At 36.3% G+C, this 19,695-nt stretch overlaps 1 protein-coding gene across 2 annotated transcripts in view; it reads right to left on the bottom strand.

Moving 5' to 3' along the window:
* Positions 1–19,695, bottom strand: part of DACH1 (dachshund family transcription factor 1) — a 436,159-nt gene that overhangs the window by 185,442 nt on the left and 231,022 nt on the right. For both annotated transcript variants that reach the window (XM_086710704.1, XM_086710712.1), the window contains exon 3: positions 8,601–8,762. In XM_086710704.1, coding sequence (XP_086566830.1) covers positions 8,601–8,762 — 162 coding nt within the window. The remainder of the gene's footprint in view (positions 1–8,600; positions 8,763–19,695) is intronic.

The following is a 19,695-nucleotide window of genomic DNA, read 5'->3' as shown; positions in this document are numbered from 1 at the left end:
CTAATCATTATCAAACTGGTAATTCTCTCAGCACTGAATGTAAGGGTCTGTGTTTCCATTATAACCTGCTGTTAAAGAAAACCATATTTAAATCCTCTATTCTTTCCTATTTTCCAAATGATGGAGGTTCACTGGTGGGGGTGGGGGGGATGGAGGCATCAAGAGTCTGGAAGATTATGTATGCCGCATTATTTCATTCTCAGTGAATGGCCATTTTTAGGCATTTATGTCAACTACTATATTATTTACTTATTATCATTTAGTTATTCCATTTTGTATTCCATTTGACACGCCATGATTCATACAAATGGCTTTGTACAATTTGGGAATATTTGGACATTTTAGAGAAGAAACACAGTCACACAAATGTGAAACACTAGGTCTGGCGACAGAGGCCCTGGGTTTACACTTATAAACTTGATGTTGGACATGAACACCCTAGTGACACCTCAAAGAATAAATCTTCTACCAGATCATCCTGAGATATTAGAAAATTTATATCACTAAACATTATAATTTACAGATCACAAAGTTGAAGATTCATTTTCATCATATATCATATGAAGTTAAAATATAAAACAGATGAAATAATCATATTAATGAATAAAATGAGTTATCTGATATTAAAAGGATTAAGTAAGGTCTGAGGTTATTTTAAACTGAAATGCTTTCTCCCACTATCTTTTATTTTTTAAAGTTTACTTAAACACCATGGCATGTTGGTGTGGACTGACGACGATCATTTTAGGGCTCTCCTCAATGAAATTCGCATTTCCAAGGCTGTAATAAATGCTCTCAATCTCCTGGAATGTGGTAGAGTCTACCATACAACATATCCAAGTAGATAGATATCCCATTTCCTTATGTCTTATGATTACAAGAGTAGAGCACCAACTAAAATAATTCAATTTACATTTCTTAATATGAAATGCTTGAATTATCAGGCTTACTTCATTATCCTGTCATTAGTAGGAATAAGCAATATTAAAACTAAAGCAAAAACATTAGGCTAATATTTTCTAATTATGTTCTTCAACTGTCCATATAAATTAAAAAAAACTTCAGGAAAATGAAGCAAACACTGAACAAAAAGTGGAAACATTCTCTGCACTCCACTTATCTATGCCGTGAAATATATTTAATAATTTACACAAGAAGCTAGTTCTTGTTACTGATCAAACTCTAATGAGTTTATTAATATATAAGCATGGATTCAGAAATAGATGCTCAAAAATTTTTTAATGAGAAAAGTGTTCTTTTCAAAACAGAAATGTATTTTTTTCCACAGTCACCTGTTATGATCACTGGTGTTTCTATTCTCTCGTATAACCAAATAAAGATCAAAAATGTCATGACAGAAAATGGAAAATGATGCCATCCACTTTCTAGAGAAAATCACAAAAAAGGGCCTAATAAAATGACTAGTTTATAACACACTCACATGTCATTTTAAAATAATCTAATTTAAAGCCATCTTATATTTTTGGTGAAACTATTCATAATTCTTCCACAAGAACATTACAACATAAATTCTTGTCCAGTTACTTCCAACTCTAATGAAATGGAGATATATATATATATATATATATATATATATATATATATAGATACATATATCTATATATAGATATATAGATATATATAGATATATAGATACATATATATCTATATATAGTTATATATACACATACACATATAGTTATATCCACATACACACACAGTATAAGGGTATAAAATTCTATATCATCTTTTTTTCTTACATTCAAAATAAATATGTTCTACCCTTATGCATTATATGTAATGGTTACAGTTATATGTGAAATTATGTATTAAAATATACTCAATGGTGCCTCGTTTTGGACATTTATGTTATTTTAGGTTTAGATTTTATTTTAGAAATCACCATAAAGTATACTTTTTTTGCCTTTTATCTTCTATGGTGTTTTGAAAAATCAAAGAATGTTAGAGCTAAGAAGGTAACTGAGCGTCGAGCTGCTTATTTATTAATAAGAAAACTGAGAAATTAAGAGACTTATCTAAGTAGCTATGTTATTTATTAGCTGTGTTATTACTAGAAGCAAAGTCTTCTGACATATTTTGCTTCCTGCTCTCCCACCTCAGTTTGTGAATGCATCTAAAAGGACTTATCTTGGTCATGCTAGAAGATGTTTAAATTTTAGACAGTGATTTTTGATAATTTTGTTTCAAGTTAGCTGTTTATTCTTTATATTTTCACATTAGATAACCATACTTAAAACATATAACGATGAAAATGCCAGAAATATTAAATACCCACAAATGCATTAAAATTTATGAAAGAGTAGCTTACCACTTCTTAGTTTTTTAATGTTGGGGTAACCAATTTTGTGTGAAATGTCAGGATATGAAGACATCTTTTGCATAGAGAATGATGTGAACCATATGGCTTATTCACAATCGATTGAATTACAAACCATGGCAGTTCCTACACTTTTAAGAGATGCTTATGTGGTCCTTCCATTAAAATTCCACTAATGTGACATTTGTGAAAAGGTTTATGTTTGGATATACTTCCCTCACCATATGTGAAGTCACAGGGCAAAAGCATTGATTTAAAGTGTTTATATATAAATTGACAGCTATCAGTTCTAAAATATTTCTCATTTCACATGTCAGAATCTTTTTGGCCTTTTAGGGTAGTCCTGTGTGTGTTTCCATGTTTACAAGATCCTGGCTGTTAATATTGTTAAATTTACTCATCAGACAGGAAGAAGGATCTTACAAATCATTGTTAGGCAGAGAAACATTAAGAAAGTTTGAAAAAAAAAAACTTTCCACATTAAATCTGTTAAACAATGGCAAATTTCTTATGAATCAGTGATACTGTAATTGAACTGGAGACATTTTTAGAGCAAGCTTGCTCTGGCTTTTTCACCCTCCGATTTGGAATCTGCTCACAGTACTGCCAGCTTAACCAAAAAGGATTAACTCTCATATCCAACTGAGAACACAGATAATTCTCAGTAATTGGTAAAAAATGAAGATGAATGGGGCTGAGAGATAAGGAGCAATTAGCTCATCAGCAGTTACAGCTGTGCACTCAATCCGGCTCCATCTCTTGAGCCTCGGCCCCTTTTAAAGAACCTAAGCAGAATAAGCATAGGACACCCCTCCCCAAAAAATTGCTGTACCTGCCCATCATTTCTCTAGTCTTCCATTTTATTTCCTTACTATACAAAGACACCTGTCATAGCATGCTATGTAAATTACTACCTCTCTCAGGACCTATGTCTAAAGCCAATCTTCTTTTTAAACTTTTTTTTTTATAACAGAAACCAAATGACTACTGTAGACACTCTTAAATTCCCTGTCAATCGTTTCATTATAGCAGCATCATCTGTTTGAAAATATAAGCAATTCCCTCATCTAATTATAGGAAGGATTTGAGGTTCATTAACATTGCCAAGGCAGAGGATCCAATGTGCAACTGCAGAGCTCTGCTTGGTGGCCTGTGTTCTCAGTTTCCTTTTATTTGCTTTCTCAAGGTCTCTAAGACTTTTTCCTGAGATCATAAAATTAATTTTTTCCTTCCAAATACACACGTGAGTTAGAAGAAAGGAAATGACTACGGTATAAACTATTCTACTTCTGTAGGAATGGTTTAAAAAAAAAAGATAAGGGGATGGTCAGCTGGGTAAGATAATTTTATCTCCTATCTGCCTGGCTTTTTTTTTTTCCCCACTCATTTTTTGTTGTTGTTGCTGTTGTTATTGTTGCTGGTTGATGGACAGAAATAACAAATAAGGAATATCATGGAAGAACACAGCTGTTCATCCCAAACTCAAGTTCTTGTGTTTACTTGAACCTCCTACATCGTTGTTAACTATTGCAAGTTTAAGAAAATGAAAACGAATTGTACATTTTGGGCAAGTGAAATGCGTTCAGTTTGTGGATCACTGCATCAGCGTCCCCTTGCTTGTGTTCCACAGTGTTCAGAAAGAGACATTCTGAAGTCTTAAGATGACTTCACTTCCTTAAAGAAATAACAGCAGTTAGGGGGTTCTGCCTATAGTTTAAACAATGAGATTTTCTTGGGACATCTGTTTTGAGATCACATTTTGAATAGATATGAACTCATTTCCTACTAAGCAAGCAATCTACTATTGTTGATAGCTGTTTACCAGTTCTATGAGTCAGATATTAGCTAGTGGCAAAGGTCCCTCTTAAATCCTCCGAGTATTCTTTAAACTGTGTACATAGTGTTTTCCTTAAATAAAATGTTAAGAGAAGGTAAAAATGCAGTCTTTTCCTGCCTCTTGGTAAATTATAGTCCACAAAGTCTTGCACTTGGGAATAATATTTAATGTATTTATCTTTAAAGAGTCATTTCCTTTGTTGTCATTAGTTAAGGGAATAAGATACTAGGTTTAGCAAGTATTTAAATAACATAGAAACTACTGAGATGCTCACTATGTCAATATTTATATAGCATTTAAAAACTAGAAGTAAAAATAAGTTTCCTTTATTTAGATTAAATCGATTGTGATTAATTTAGTATCCTCAAAAATGTGCATGATGCTCAAAAAAAGATAAGCAGATAAAAACACAGCTATAGATACTATGGAATTGACCTTGGGTTCACCGGTTTTAAATTCTACCTTTCCAATATCCCAGTCCCAATTTCCAAATGGCATTTTTTTAAGCTGGTTATGTAGATCAGTCCTTAAAGCAAAAAAATAGCAATTTATCTGGCCTGTATGTTGTGGATAGTGTTGCCACTAAAAAGAATCCAGGACATTTTTCCTTCTTATCTGCGATGTAGCTCATATCAGCCAACCTGTCACAAGATAGTACTTGATATAAACAAGAGATTGCAAAGACATCTCAGTAATCAATATCAGGATGGCTACAGTATGGAAACCCCAACCAGTGCATATCATTTGTCTCAGCATCTATTTCTATGGCCAAATGAAGCATTAATTCAAATCATAAATCTATGGTGATTTAAATCTGGGAATGAGCACCTGCCTGCTTTAATGATTTATTTTGTACATTTCAGTAAGCAGGAGATTTGTCCATATGAACTGACAGGTCACCTTCAGATGCCAGGAGCAGACTGTTTATCACCATGCAGACTAGCATCTCATCTTAGCAAGTAAATATTAAACTAAAAGAATCCAATTGATTGTGGATGAGGGAGAATGGAGACACGGCCATATATTTTACTCAGCGTGCTGATGCCTCCCTCGGATCTATCCTGAAGTCCTCACTTCTTCCTAAAGTGATCATTCTGTTGGAGAGATGTGAGCTCAAGGTTACCATGTAAAGTTGGGACATAAAATAATTATGTATCAGTGTCACAGATTTCTTTAAACACCTTTTTTTGGCTAATTTTTACAATTCATAATAAGAACCAAAAGGAGTCATGTGTAATAAAAAATCTCTCTTCACCTCACTAAATGGAATCAAACCAGGCAAAACCAAAATCTGTTCTCTGGGGCAATAAGGATTTCCTTACGACCCGGGTGGCGGTGGAGGGGGTAATAATGTTCCTACATAGGAAAGCCTAAAACTTTTAACAGAACTCGCGAGCCAGAGGAGTATGAGAGAAAAAAGAAACCTGAATTGATTTCAAAAACGTCACTGTATTTGGGCATGGCTGAGCAGCAACGATACATCATGTAAGTAGCACCTCTCTGAGGGGTTTCACTCCTTCAAAGAGACAATTGATAGATTCATGAGAGTAGTAAGTTTGTATTCTGAAATATAGGCCTTTGAGATTCTTGGGATCCCTCCTGGAATTCATCTGCTTCAGTACCACTTGCTAAGCACCTCATGCCCGCCGAAGCTCCCGGATGTAGTACATCCTGTTATGACTGCCTACTTATGTAGCCATCCCCCCCATAAACGGTATGCCCCCTGAGCGCTGGGACTGTATTATCATCATTTGATGTTACTAGAATGAGTGACAATCAAATGCACAACAAAATCCAAATGAGTGACAATCAAATGCACACAATAGCTCCCCCCAAAATTTACCCATAGGCCTGCAGCTTAATAGACACCTAACAGAGAGTAGAAAAACAGGGAAGGAAGCGAGAAGGGAAGTGAGAAACACTTGACAAATAGGATCTCCTTTAGTTCTCATGATGTAGATATTATTATGCCATTTTCCAGATATGGAATGTTAGGCTCAGAAAGTTTACAGAACTTCCCAAAGCCACAGAAGAGGTAATTGCTGAACACTTACCAGGAGACAGGGACTGCTGGCAGAATCTTAGAAGACTGGGGGCCAGATAAAGCAACTGCTCTGTTCAGCCACTATTTTGGTCTGTGCAGGCTCAACCCCATGGTGCCCTGGACTTTCCCTCCCCTTCCTCCCCTACCCCTCCACCAAACTCTCCTGTCTTGATGTCTAGAAAAAGGAGGGGGATGGGCTCTGGAAGTATAATAAATCATAAATTCTTAGAGGGCAGTGGTATTTGAGAAAAGAATAAAAAATGACAATGACAACATTTTACTCCCAAATCAGCTACAGATATCTAACAGAAATGATCTACATGCCTCAAGACTAGCAGTAGCACCAATGTTAACACACTCTAAAAATATTAAGACTCTGTAGGAAAATTCAAACTTCTGCTCTTGACTCAAACTGGTGTTGGATGGGGTGGGGGTCAAAACTAAAAAACAATCTAAACTACCAACTAAATACCCTGATAGAAGAAAAGTGATAATTTCTTCCAACTACACAAAAAGGAAAATTCAAATTGTTTCTTTTTTAAGTCATTACGGTAGCCCATAAACCACAATTTGGTCACTAGGCAAATGTTAGTCTATAATGTCAAGAATTAAATGTATGTCAATGCCTAATTATGAGCCATGTTCTCCTTATCTTATGCCTATTGGTTTTTCCAAAGTCAACTTCTCCTCTGCTGCTCAGGAGACTCAAACAGAGATATCATGCTTTAATATCTTTTGTTTTCAACATTATTAAATTGCCTAATTTAAATATTCCTCCTCCCAACACCAGCTATTAAGAACAGCCTGCATTAAAGGCTCACTCTTCTAAATTTTTAAAAACATTCCAGATTGTTTTGCAATGGTAACTAAAATTTATAGTGGCCAATTACTTGTTTTTAAAAGTGTCTAATTTTGTTCTACTTTATAGGCCAAAGCAAGAGATTGCTTATTTAAAAAAAATGTACTTGAGAGTTCCAAAAAGAGAATTATAATTCATTCACTTTACTTCAAAACTGTTTTTAGTGTTTAAAAGTCTGAATTTATGTGTGTGAACCACGACCTTAACAACCCCGCTGCCCTCCATCCTGTCCCTAGGAGCACTGCAAATGCAAGCCCTCATGTTTTTCTTCATCCCTTCCAGCTGTAAAGCCATGGCTTTGGCTCTCTTTCACATCTTTTCAACCTTCTAAGAATTGCCACCACTTTCTTTATAACCTATTCTCAAATCAAACGCATTATTGCCACGCCTTTGCTACTTCTCTTGTGTGGTGCTATGGAAAAATTCTATTTATTTTTTTTTCCTTTTTTACATTAGAAGCCACCCTTTGGCATCACTGAAGCAACGGTAGTTTGTGTTTTGTGTATATATTTAGAAATTACTCCCTACTCGGACATTCACATCTAGTGTATGCTTCCATGGAACTGTTGTATGAATGATTATTACTGAAATCCCTTACATGCCCTTAACTATCTGACATTAGACAGAAAGTAGAGAGCTGCTGATTATCTAAAGAAATAATCTATTAGCATACTGCATGGAAAAGAAAATTTAATTGAACTGCCATAAATTATTGCATCCTTCATGAAAATATGTTGGATATAGTATCTTACACATCTCTTGTAGTCTCCACATTTTTCTTGTTAAATTATAATTTGAGCAGGATTTCTACATTTTAAAGAGAAACAATACAGTGCAGTGGCGGAATACAATGCTTTATCTCACCAACACATAGATGCTAAAGATATCATCAATAAAAAAGTTAACTCACATTTGAAGTTGTGTTTGAAAAAACAAACTACTCAAACGAATTCTGCAAAGAGAAAGGTGTTGGTTTTGGTTTAAATGGTGATTATTAATTTTTCCTCTCTTTCTCCACATCTCATGAAAGAAAAAAAAATCAAGAGAATTCAAAGTTGTACATGTACGACGAGAAAGATTGGTTATAGTTGTTTATAGAAAGAATGAATTGTCAACATTATTCTTATTCTTGGCAGCACATGAAAGGGTTAAGTTTATATGTTCCACTGCTGATGCAAATGTATTTGATAACACATCCATTAGGAATCAAAAAGATAAAGTATGGGTTTGTTTGTAAATATTCTTGTCACCATACCCGTAATCAATCTTTTAACACTGATTATTAACACTTAATTGTGGTACAAAAGATGTGAACTGTTAGAAGTTGCCTACATGAAGTTGATGGTATAGCAAAAAATTATGTCGTTAATTATTTAGTCAGAGTGCATGCTGTTAGAGGGACAAAATCGTATCTCCAAAATATACACTGTGTTTGAAGCTAAAAATGAATAGTTTTGTTCTGAAAAAGAAAGTAATTTGGTAGCGACATGATCACAAAAGTTTCCGTGAACATAAAACTTACCAACACTTGAATTCATGTCGCCATTTTCAGAATCTGCTCCATGTTGGTTATTACTGGCATGATAGTTGCTCATGGCTTCCAATTTGATTTTTTTCACCTTCATTGCTTCGGCGATGGCTGCGTTGGTAGCAGCGGCCGCTGCTGCAGCTGCTGCTGTCAGACCTTAACAGAATAAATTAAAAACAAGGTAATTCACATTCTGATCTTTTCATGTAGTAGTCCATGTACTTTGTAGAGCACACATACAAACATATTAGAGGATCTGATTCCTTCATGCCACACTCTGATAACATATATTCATTCCCGACTAGCCAATGAAACAACATTGATATAATGGGGAGGATGCACTGTAAACTCTCAAACCAAATATTAGCAGAGACATAATTCATACATAGAAGGAGAGGAGTAGAAATGCATCCAGAATTCTCTCTCAAACAGATCAATTAGAATATGTTATTCTCTGCTTAAAATCCTCTACAGCTGCCTGGAGGCGGGAGTCTGAACTGCTCAGCTCAATTCATAAAACCTTTCACTAAAAAATGTAAACCTACCTAATCGCTCCATTTCCGCATCCTCAGTCCCCCCTCCAGCTACCTGAACATGCCACCAATACGCGTACATACCCTGCTTCTTCTGTGCTTTCACACATACCACTCCCTTTGTCTGGAATGGCCTTGCTCCACAGCTCACTTCCCTGACCTCTCATCCCCCAGCCTTCTAGCCCCAGGGTTAACACTTTTAACCACTGTGCCATGTTTGTCCAGAACAGTTCACCTCTGTTCATCCAGAGAACAGGAGGTAGATAGGAATGGACGTGAGACTAGAAATAGAATTTGAGGCCAGATTATGGAAGAGCAGAAAGCTAAGGCCATGCTTTATGTACAGGCTATAGATAGCCAGAGAGGTTTTGGAGGAAGGGAGTGGTTTGCTTTCCTTAAACGTGTGAACTTTTACCAAGTGAGTTCACTTTATCCTGGCATCCCTCTCCTGTAAAATGGCAGACACTGCAATACCTGAATAATCTCCCCTAATTCTGAAACTTTAGCAGTCTAGGAGAGGATATAGATATCCCTGCTCCCCATACTCTTTTTGCTATGGCTGCTTCAGAGTTTCTGACTACGGTGCTTCAACTCGGTTTGAATTTATCTGTGTGATTTATTTCCACTCCCAGCTGGTGGATTAGAGACTGAACACCTCTCTCCTCTTTTCCTCCCCACTAATCATCGCTTCTAGTTTCTACAGCAAATGTTACAGCCTCGGAAATTATAAGAAAGTCTTTTTTTTCCCCCTAGAAATCTCTGCTTTTTTTTTTTTTTTATAGATGTTAGGAGAGCTCACCTTTCCTTCAGATCAGACCAAAGAGGCCTTTTAGCCCAATGCAACAAGACCTTCAGAATGGATCTTTGAGTGAAAAACTGATAACCACCCTCTAAAAAGGCACTGATGTAAACTCAAAGAATTCATCTGGGTCTACACTGTACATTTGTTGCCTTTTAAGTCCCAACTTGAACGGATTCTCTCATCTTCCTATGATTGAATTTACTCCCCAGTTACTCATTTCCTTCAAAGGTGTTTCAGAACATTTTCTTTCCTGTTAAAATTCTCATGTTTCCCAGCAACTCTCTCTTCCTCGATTTTGCCTGTCACAAATGTGACTATCCTACGTGTCCCTTCCCTTCATTACCCCGTGTGGCCTCATCTCTACCGTATAACACTTCCAGGGTCTTTATCTTTGCTTTATGCAGCAGGTATATCTTGTATTCAAATAAGGAAGATAAAACTACAACTTGAGATCTGACTGTTATTATTATATAGATCTGAATCAAATTCTACTGAATTTGAAACATAACTATGCATGATATAGCCTTAGACCAGCCATAAAGCCTTTTTGAATATTGTTTCTTCACCTGTAAATTCATTCTATTCACAAAGGGATAATATGAGGATTAAATGAGATAGACTATGTGAAGAAGGCCACATCATGCTATTAAACACTAGGTATTCTAGTTCCTCAAAAAGCCCAGTCCTAGCCATGATTCCTGCAGGATATGGTGGACTGGCCATAGCCCCCTTAGCTAGAAGAATCTTACTTCTCTCTTTAACCCTTGACTTTTGAAAATATTTTTTTATAATTTTATTTATCTGATCTTATGAATGGTTCTCTTCTACTTGTCCACTTGGCAGTTTATCCCCACGGTTTTACATTTCTAATACAAATTTCAAAAGGTATACGGTGGTTCCCCCTCTATCCATGGGAGACATGTTCCAAGACCCCCCCCATTGGATGCCTGAAACTACAGACAGTACTGAATCTTAGGTATACCATGCTTTTTTTCTATACATACATACATATGACAAACTTTAATTTATAAATTAGGCAGAAAGAGATTCACAACAATAAAATAGAACAATTACAACAATATACTGTAATAAAAGTTATGTGAATGCAGTCTCTCTCTCCCTCAAAATATCTCATTGTACTGCACTCACACTTCTTATGATGATGTGAGATGATAAATTCCCTACATGATGAGATGAAGTAAGGTGAATGACACAAGCACTGTGACCTGGCATTAGGCTCCTATTGACCTTCTGATGATTTTTCAGAAAGAGGATCATCTGCTTCCAGGCCATGGTTGACCAAACTGGGGAAAGGAAACTGCAGATAAGGGGGACTCCTAGAAGTGTGTGACCCATACATGATAAAACTGAACTATCTAATAATTTTTTATAAGAAGTATTGCACTATTTTTATTTTTATTTGAGAAGGAGGGAGAGCCACAGAGGGAGAGAGGGAGAGAGAGAGAATCTCAGGCAGACTCCATGCTCAGCATGGAGCCCAACGTGGGGCTCGATTCCATGACACCAAGATCATGAATGGACCCAAAATCAAGAGTGGGATGTCCAACCAAATGAACCACCCAGGCTATAATACTTTTAAATACTGAATTGTTAGTCTAGTTTAATGAAAGCAAAAAAAAAAAAAAACTATGACATTTTCAGCAGTTGCTGATTTTAGTTCCACTAACTCACCTGGCTCACAATTCTAACACTTTAATAGCTTTCAAATTCAAGCAATTTTCTCCATTTTCCCGGCTCCCTCTAGTGCCAGCTGCTGCCTTTTCTTCAGTGGAGTCCTGCAATAGCCTCTCAACAGCTTCCCCTTTCCCCGTTTCCAACCTCTTACTACTCATACAGCAGTCAACATAATCTTGTAGAAAGGAAAATCCAATCATGACATTGAATGCCTACTCTTAGATGCAAGTGGGGCACTTCACATGGCTGTCAGGGCCCTTCATGCTCAGCCCCCTGTCTGTCCATGTAGCACTGTGTGTTCGCCCAGGTCCCACTTCCTCTTTGTGCTATAGACACTTCAGCCTTCTCCCATTTCCTCAAATGGACTACATTCCTTCTTCCAAACCAGACTGTGTCCAGGTTGTTCCCACTTCTAGAAAAGCTCCCTAATCCCTGTCCCTGCCCCTACCCCAGACCAGCCCCTGTGTCCCTTATCTGATGGTGTAAATATTATGCTCTAGGAGAAGTGAGCTCAGGTTCCTAACTCTTCAATCTACCTGTGAAATAGCTATCAACATTTCAAGAATCAGCTCAAAATATACTTCTTTCAAAATTAAAAAAAATATATGTATTTATTTACTTTTGAGAGAGAAAGAGCATGAGTAGGGGAGGGGCAGGAAGAGAGAGAGGGGGACAGAGGATCTGAAGTGGGCTCTGACAGCACAGAGCCCAATGTAGGGCTCAAACTCAGAAACTGAGATCATGACCTGAGCCTGAGAAAGGCGTTTAACCAACGTGAGCCATCCAGGCACTCCAAAACGTACTTCTTTTAAAGAGCTGACCTTCCCTACTCCTCAAGAGTAGAGCTAGCCATCCACTGGTTTGCGTATGTGACTCTACCATCCTTTGTGCATCAGAATCACTCATGGAGCTTTTAAGCCATGCAAATAGCTGAGCCCTACCCTATGAGGATTCTGGCTGGGACTGCTGCATCTGTATATTTTGGGGTTGAGTTTACTGTTCCTCAGGACATTACAATGTGCAATCTGAGCAGAGAAACTCTTGACTTCTTTAATGCTCTTTTTTAGGAGGGGGGAGGTTACGTTTAAAGCTAGCTCCTCTAACTAGGTTATAACACCAAAAGGACAGAAATACTTCCTTAATATATGTATCCCAAACATCTACCACAATGCCTGCCACAAATTCTCACAGAATGAAAAAACACTTCTGAGACTAGACTACTTGGAAAGCCACAGGAGAAATATGGTCACTATTTTGACAATATCTATGTAAGTAATTTAAAGCATTATGTTTATGTTACAATCAATGTGAATATATTAGGAGCACCAAATTTCATTAATTTAATATAAAGCATGACTCTCCCAAGCTACATCTGCCTAGGGCTGGAGAGGATCACAAAAGGCTCATCCGCCCTCTGTATTTATTGCACTTCCTGTTGGCCTTGCAATGGCCCTTTCAAATCTCTGATGTAATTCTCAAATCCCGCCCCCCCCCAACTTGCTCTTAGAAAGAAGTCCCATTGTATATTTTGCTCCAAAATGAAGTTGTCTTTGAAAAAAAAATTGTTATAAATTCACAAAATAAGTCTAGCTTTTGGTCTATACTTTATAGAGAATTCAAACTGTGAAAACATTTTCATGTAACCAAGAATTGCCTACTTGTGTAAATACAGGGAACCCATAACATTTACCTCCCTGCCTCACCCTTTTCTTCTTCTTTTTTAATGTTTATTTTGAGAGAGAGAGACAGACAGACAGCGAGCAGGGGAGGGACAGAGAGAGAGGGAGACACAGAATCCGAAGCAGGCTCCAGGCTCTGAGAGCCAGATGCACAGAGCCTGATCAGGGGCCTGAACTCATGAGCTGTGAGATCATGACCTGGGACCCTTAACCAACAGAGCCACCCAGGCACCCCTCACTCACCCTTTCCTAAGTGAGAATTTTTGTTATGTCCTCCTTCAGTAGCCCACCTTGAAGTACATTATATTGCAAATTTACCACTGCTTTTAATTCTTCCCAAGCAAGATGAACCATTTTTATCTCAGACTTAGGTAATTCAGTATTTCTTAAAGTGAGAGTCAACATCAAATCCAGCCATCATGCATGGTAGTTACAGGTTATCTTCTCCAAGGACACAGTCACAGACTGTCTGGGATGGGCTGAGGAATCTGTGTTTTTACCTTTCAACAAACAGGTTGATTCTGAGGGCTTACTGCCCTTAGATTATTTGAGGACAGTAATTTACACTAAAGTGTGTCTGCATCTCATAATCAAAGTTTCTTAACTGAGTAGATCATTACAGTTGTTTTCAAAAGTGAGTGTGCTTCAGAATCAACAAGGGAACTTGTTAAAACACAAAATCAGGCTGGACGAAGGAATCATAGTTTGAGATGTACTGCTCTAGTGGGATGCAGACTTTAATAAAAATGAATCTTCGTGTGCCTTTGGCCTACCACAGCGGAAGTGAAAAGGTAAGCCACGTAATGTAGCACATCGGTATGTTATTGATGCAGCAGTCATGTACGTTACTAACTCCAGCAACCACTTACATGCATGAATCTATTTGGCATGTACAATAACTGTTACTGAAAAGCTTGGGTAATCACTTTGGATTCTTGAATTGGTAAGAATTCTTTCTCTCATTGGGGGAAACATAACAAATATATAGAGATAGATATAAGACAGAGAGAGAGAGAGAGAGAGAGAGACAGATAGAGTATGTGTGTGTATCATCATATGAGGAAGGAACAAATGAATGATCTCTTACACTAAGGAATGATTAACCCACCTATCTTACCTCACCAAACTCACTTTTTTATGCTCTCAGAGCACAGTGAAAGTATCTCATACACCAAAACAGAAACACGTACTGAACTGACAAGACAAATATGAAATAATTTCATTTTATTTGAAAAGATTCTAAATCCAGGGGCACCTGGATGACTCAGTGGGTTAAGCACCCGACCTCAGCTCAGATCATGATCTCGCTGTCTGTGAGTTCAAGCTCCATGTTGGGCTCTCTGCTGCCAGCACGGAGCCTGCTTGGGATCCTCTGTCCCCTTCTCTTTCTGCCCTTTGCTCTCTCTCTCTCACAAGTAAATAAATATTTTTTAAGAATATTAAAAAAACATTCTAAATCCAATGTAATTAACAATGGAGACACTTAAGTGTATTCTTAAAACTCATTTGGCACTAATAAGATAATGGACTAAGAAATATTTTGTTAAAAAAAGACATTTTCCTTCACAGGAAGGATAGTAAGTCATAGTTTGTACACTGCCAGACCTCCAGTTGGCCCTCACGAAAGGGATTGTATATCAAAACTAGGTTAAAGACCATAAGCCTTATATCATGCAAAAAGATTTAGGTTTCTTTTTCTTTCCTGTTAAATCTCCCTATCTCTACATTTACAATTTAAAAGAATAAATAGGCTTTTACACAGAATTTTAAAACACGACTTTTCATATTGTTGTCCGAATTATGATACAAACTCATTTCTGTGGGCTTCATTCTGATCTGCTCCTTCAGAGAAAATTCTGTATTACTTTTCTAACCGCATACTGTTAAAAGTTTGGTTTTTTTAATCTTGGCTTACAGATTTCTTTTACTTTCACTTTTTGATGCTCTGCTAAAATCTTTAGTTACTGTCATGGAAATTACTAGTTACCTAAACTATCTATCATGTAGAGGGTAAATACGTGATGGTTAAAAAGCAGCACTCCAAAAGCCATACAAACTTTGGACAACATGCATCAAATTTATCTGGGATACTGCTGCAAGTTATAGAATTCCTAAGACTTCAAAATTCTCATCTTTAAAACAGAGATATCAATTCTGACTTGATAGGGATGTTGTGGAGAATAAAGGCAAGATAATATATGCAACAGCATGGGCACATACTAAGCCCTCCACAAATGGTAGTAAATATTATCAAGTAACCCAGAATATCCATCATATCCTTATGTCTAGTTTTACCCTTGTTCAGTTACTCACAAAAATGCAACTACGACAGAAGCAACCTAACAGTGTGGAGTGAGAATTTAGCCACTTGACAAATGGAAATCTAAAACCCATGCCTCTATGTAAACATTTCATTTAGTAGTCTACATTGATCACATTTATCTTAAAATCACTAAATCTCCCCTCTGTGCTCTATTGATACAAAGCCTTCCCTACTTCAAATTCAATATCCTAAAACCAATCCATGGGTTTATCATTTGGAAGAGAGGCAGGCATTGTCACCACTGAAGAGTCTTATTTTACTTTGCAAAGATAGCATTTTTCTTCTGCTTTCAACTTTTATCAAAACAGCCTTTAAATCTTTCAAATGCCATACAAAATCCTGACCAGCCTTTCTAAAATAAGGAAAAATATCCCCATTCTATTTCTTTCAAATAAGTTAGTACTCCTAGTGATAAAGAGTAGATTACAACTATAGATTATAAATATCAATAAAAGAGACATATTGCTGTCAAATTCTTTCTCTGATCTGTTTGTTTGCTCATTAACTTGAAAGGTCCAATCTTTGATCTTTGGTTTCAAAGACATCAAGATGACTTCCAAATGTTTGATATGTTGTCTACTTTTACATCACATTCCATATAAAATGTATTTCCCAAAAGCTAATGGTTAAATAAAATGAGTTCTATGTAAGAGATAGTAAGCAGTCAAAGCTTCTATATGATAGACTTTTTATTAGTCTATGTCACTTCACCCAAATTTAGAAGAAACCATTTTAAAGATGCAGTAGATTATAGCCAATGGTAGTTATTATTAATATTCTGGAATTGATAAGTTATTTATGTCTGGCATTCTTCCTACTGATTATTCAGGGAGACAGGCGGCTTATAAATATCTCATCACTCCACCGTCACAGAAATTTCATCGACAGTGCTCATGCACAGCTATTAGCAATATGAATCTAACCATTACAAGAAGGAGGAAAATCGAACATGTGGCATTAATACGCAGTCCTGGTTCCTAACCATCTGATAGGCAGATGGTGTGAAGCGGATTCTCCAGCTGAAATGAAGGGGCACATCATTTAAAACCTTGTTTGCATTCTAACTGATATCAGTGCCATATTGATATACATGATACATCATGGCAGTATTTGAACAATCTAGTTTGTTTCAGTCATAAATGTTTACTGCCTTGTTTTTTTTTAATCTTATAAGCATGTTCAGAAGAGTGTATTTTTAATTTATGAAACCTATTGTTTACTTCTGTTGAACTAGAAGATTAGTGGAAAGCAGGAATATTAAATTACTTCAACCACAGCAATATAACCAAGACAGACGAATAAAGTAGGTTTCTATTTTCAATAAAGGATGTTAGTAAAAGAGTTTTAAAATTAGCCCAGGCATTTTGCACATTAAATGCATTTATTCATTTAAACCTCCTGGCTGCCCTCCCCACCAAGTGGCATACAGAGAAACTTAATGCTTTACATAGCCATTCATTTAAAACTCTCACTGTGTGCAATTAATCTTGTCCAACAATTCAATTCAGAAAGTAAAACATCAAAAAGCATAGTTCAATTCAACAGTCATTACTGTGAAGTAATCTTTCTGCTCCTGACAGTTCCTATAGACTCTTTGCAAAACTCGGTGGAAGGTGCATTGTAAGCTTCATATAAGTTTGAATTACAACTCAGTTGAAATCACTCCAAGTCTTAGAAGGAACTTTTGGCTCAATATAACAACTTAAAAATACCAGTACCCTTTTTTCACCCTGTTTTCTTCCAATCCTTGTTTAAATACCAGCTGTCTAAAAAACTGACACTAATTTTCAGTTATTTATTTTTTCGATACTTTCTAAATAAAGGGAAATTGTGATTGAAATATACCTGTCCTCACCCTTGAATGATTAATAACAGACATGATAAGCAACTGGAATAAGCAACTTAATTGTGAATCAGAATAGACTGAAGATTTTGAATGTGAATGTGTCTCCTAATGTCCATTAGACTGACTTTTCTTGCCCTTTAAAACACATTTATATTCTGCAGAGAAAAGGGAAATTGATCTTTAAGGCCATTAATGGAAACACTCCCTACACCAGTTTTCAGCTTTTCAATTGATTTATTTAGATTTTTTAAATGTTTGGATTAACAAAACCCCCCACTAATTTGGAGATACATATGGAAAGAGTTTATTATAATATTGATAATAATAATCAATCTAATAGATATCAAATTTAGCATTCTTATTCTGAATAGCTTAAAATCGCAAGCCCTCAGAGCAAAGGAATAGTAGCAGGGAAGTTGGTGGAGGGAACACCATGGAGATGTTATGTTATTTGGCCATGTGTTAAATCACTGAAGAATTTTTTTCAATTTTTTTCAATTCTTTTCTTTTTTTTTCTTTTTTTTTTTTTTTTGAGAGAGAGAGTTGGATGGGGCAGAGAAAGAGGGAGAGAGACAATCGCAAGCAAGCTCTGTGCCGTCAACACAAAGCCTGACGCAGGGCTCCATCTCATGAACCGTGAGATGACGACCTGAGCTAAAAAGTCAAGAGTCTTATGCTTAACCAACCGAGCCACTCAGGCGCCCCTCCATGGAAGTTTTTGAAACATTCAACTTCTGATCACTAACTCACAGAATCAAGCTGAAACACAATTAATTCAAAATTTTAAATTACTACGGCTTAAAATAAGAAAATAGGTAATGTTTAAAACGTTGAACTCGGGCTCAAAAAGGTCTTGAATATAAAATTCTCACTTTTACTCCATCTGTTAACATTACTGCCTTTAGAAAAATAGTTAACAGCCACTCAGGGTCTAGACTTATAAAACATGGAGACGAAAAAGACTATCTAATGCGACCCTTTTATTTTACTGATGATGAAACTTAAGGTCAGTGAGGTTAATCATTTCTATAAAGTCACACCATTAAATAATGATAGAGTGATCCCAATTCCCTTAACTCCCAGTGCAGCATTGACCACACTGACTCTGTCAATAAATGTAAAAAGGAAAGTACAGAATACTGTAAACCAAGGGATCACTGAAAGAAAATGAATCCCCTTTGCTCAAGTAGCTTATAGACGGCATAGGAAGTCAAGGGTATAGATGCTCAGATGATGTTAAAAGTAAAAGCTGAATGGAAACCAATTTGACAATAAATTTCATATATTAAAAAAAAAAAAGAAAGTAAAAGCTGACTTCATTTAGAAACCTGACCAAATTGTTCATTTGGAATTCAGTTTTATAGAATTTAGAATATATCTGGCACAGAAACAATGGTCTTTCCACTTTGTGCACAAAGCTTTCAACCTGGACTACAGGTAAAATACAGTATTTATATTAACCTGAGTCCTCTATTTACAGCACAACAAGAACAAAAGAGAAGAGCAAATAATTATTTTCCTATGTCCTGAATATAGAACAAACTCTAAATAGAAACAAACAGAAATAGGTAAACTTTGACTCCAATTTTCTTTAAAGCACCCTTATTATTATTCCATCTCCAATAAACTGTTCTTTAGATGTCCTCATGTTTGTCTAAGGAGCAATTCATTTTACTACTCACGTGACTCAATCACCCCAAATTACTCAGTGCATTGACTCCAGGCAGGTGCTTCGTACTAGCCTGAGAATAACTGACAGTGTGTGACATTCTGAAAGGATGTTTTTTAAAGAGGCTACTTGTCAATATATCGGTGACAGTTCAGGCAGTACAATAAGTGAAAAGAGGAAATGGTGTCATAAATTTAATTTCCTGCAAAAGAGTCACCTCATTGGCATTTTAGCCTAAGAATAATCTCCCCAAATGTTCAACTATGTTTCTCAACACCATGTAAATCCTCTCCTAAATCCTTTGATACTTCAATAAGTCTTTTTTTTTTCTTTTTCTAGAAATCAGGTAGCATGTGGTTGTTGGTGAGAAGGGGAGAGGAGATAAGAAAAAAGTGTTGTAGAGGTGTCCATTTCTTACATGAAAGTCTTGTTTCTGGGGAGTTATCCAATAGAAGTAACTGGAAAAGATGTGACAACACACTTTTTCTGATATAGTAATATATACTTTTTTTTTTCCCAAGGAAAGACTCAGGAAGAAATGT

This window comes from Puma concolor, chromosome A1, assembly GCF_028749965.1.
Source record: "Puma concolor isolate L17-30 chromosome A1, mPumCon1.1.hap2, whole genome shotgun sequence".
Classification (NCBI taxonomy): Eukaryota; Metazoa; Chordata; class Mammalia; order Carnivora; family Felidae; genus Puma; species Puma concolor.
This window is presented reverse-complemented; position numbering and strand designations above follow the sequence as displayed.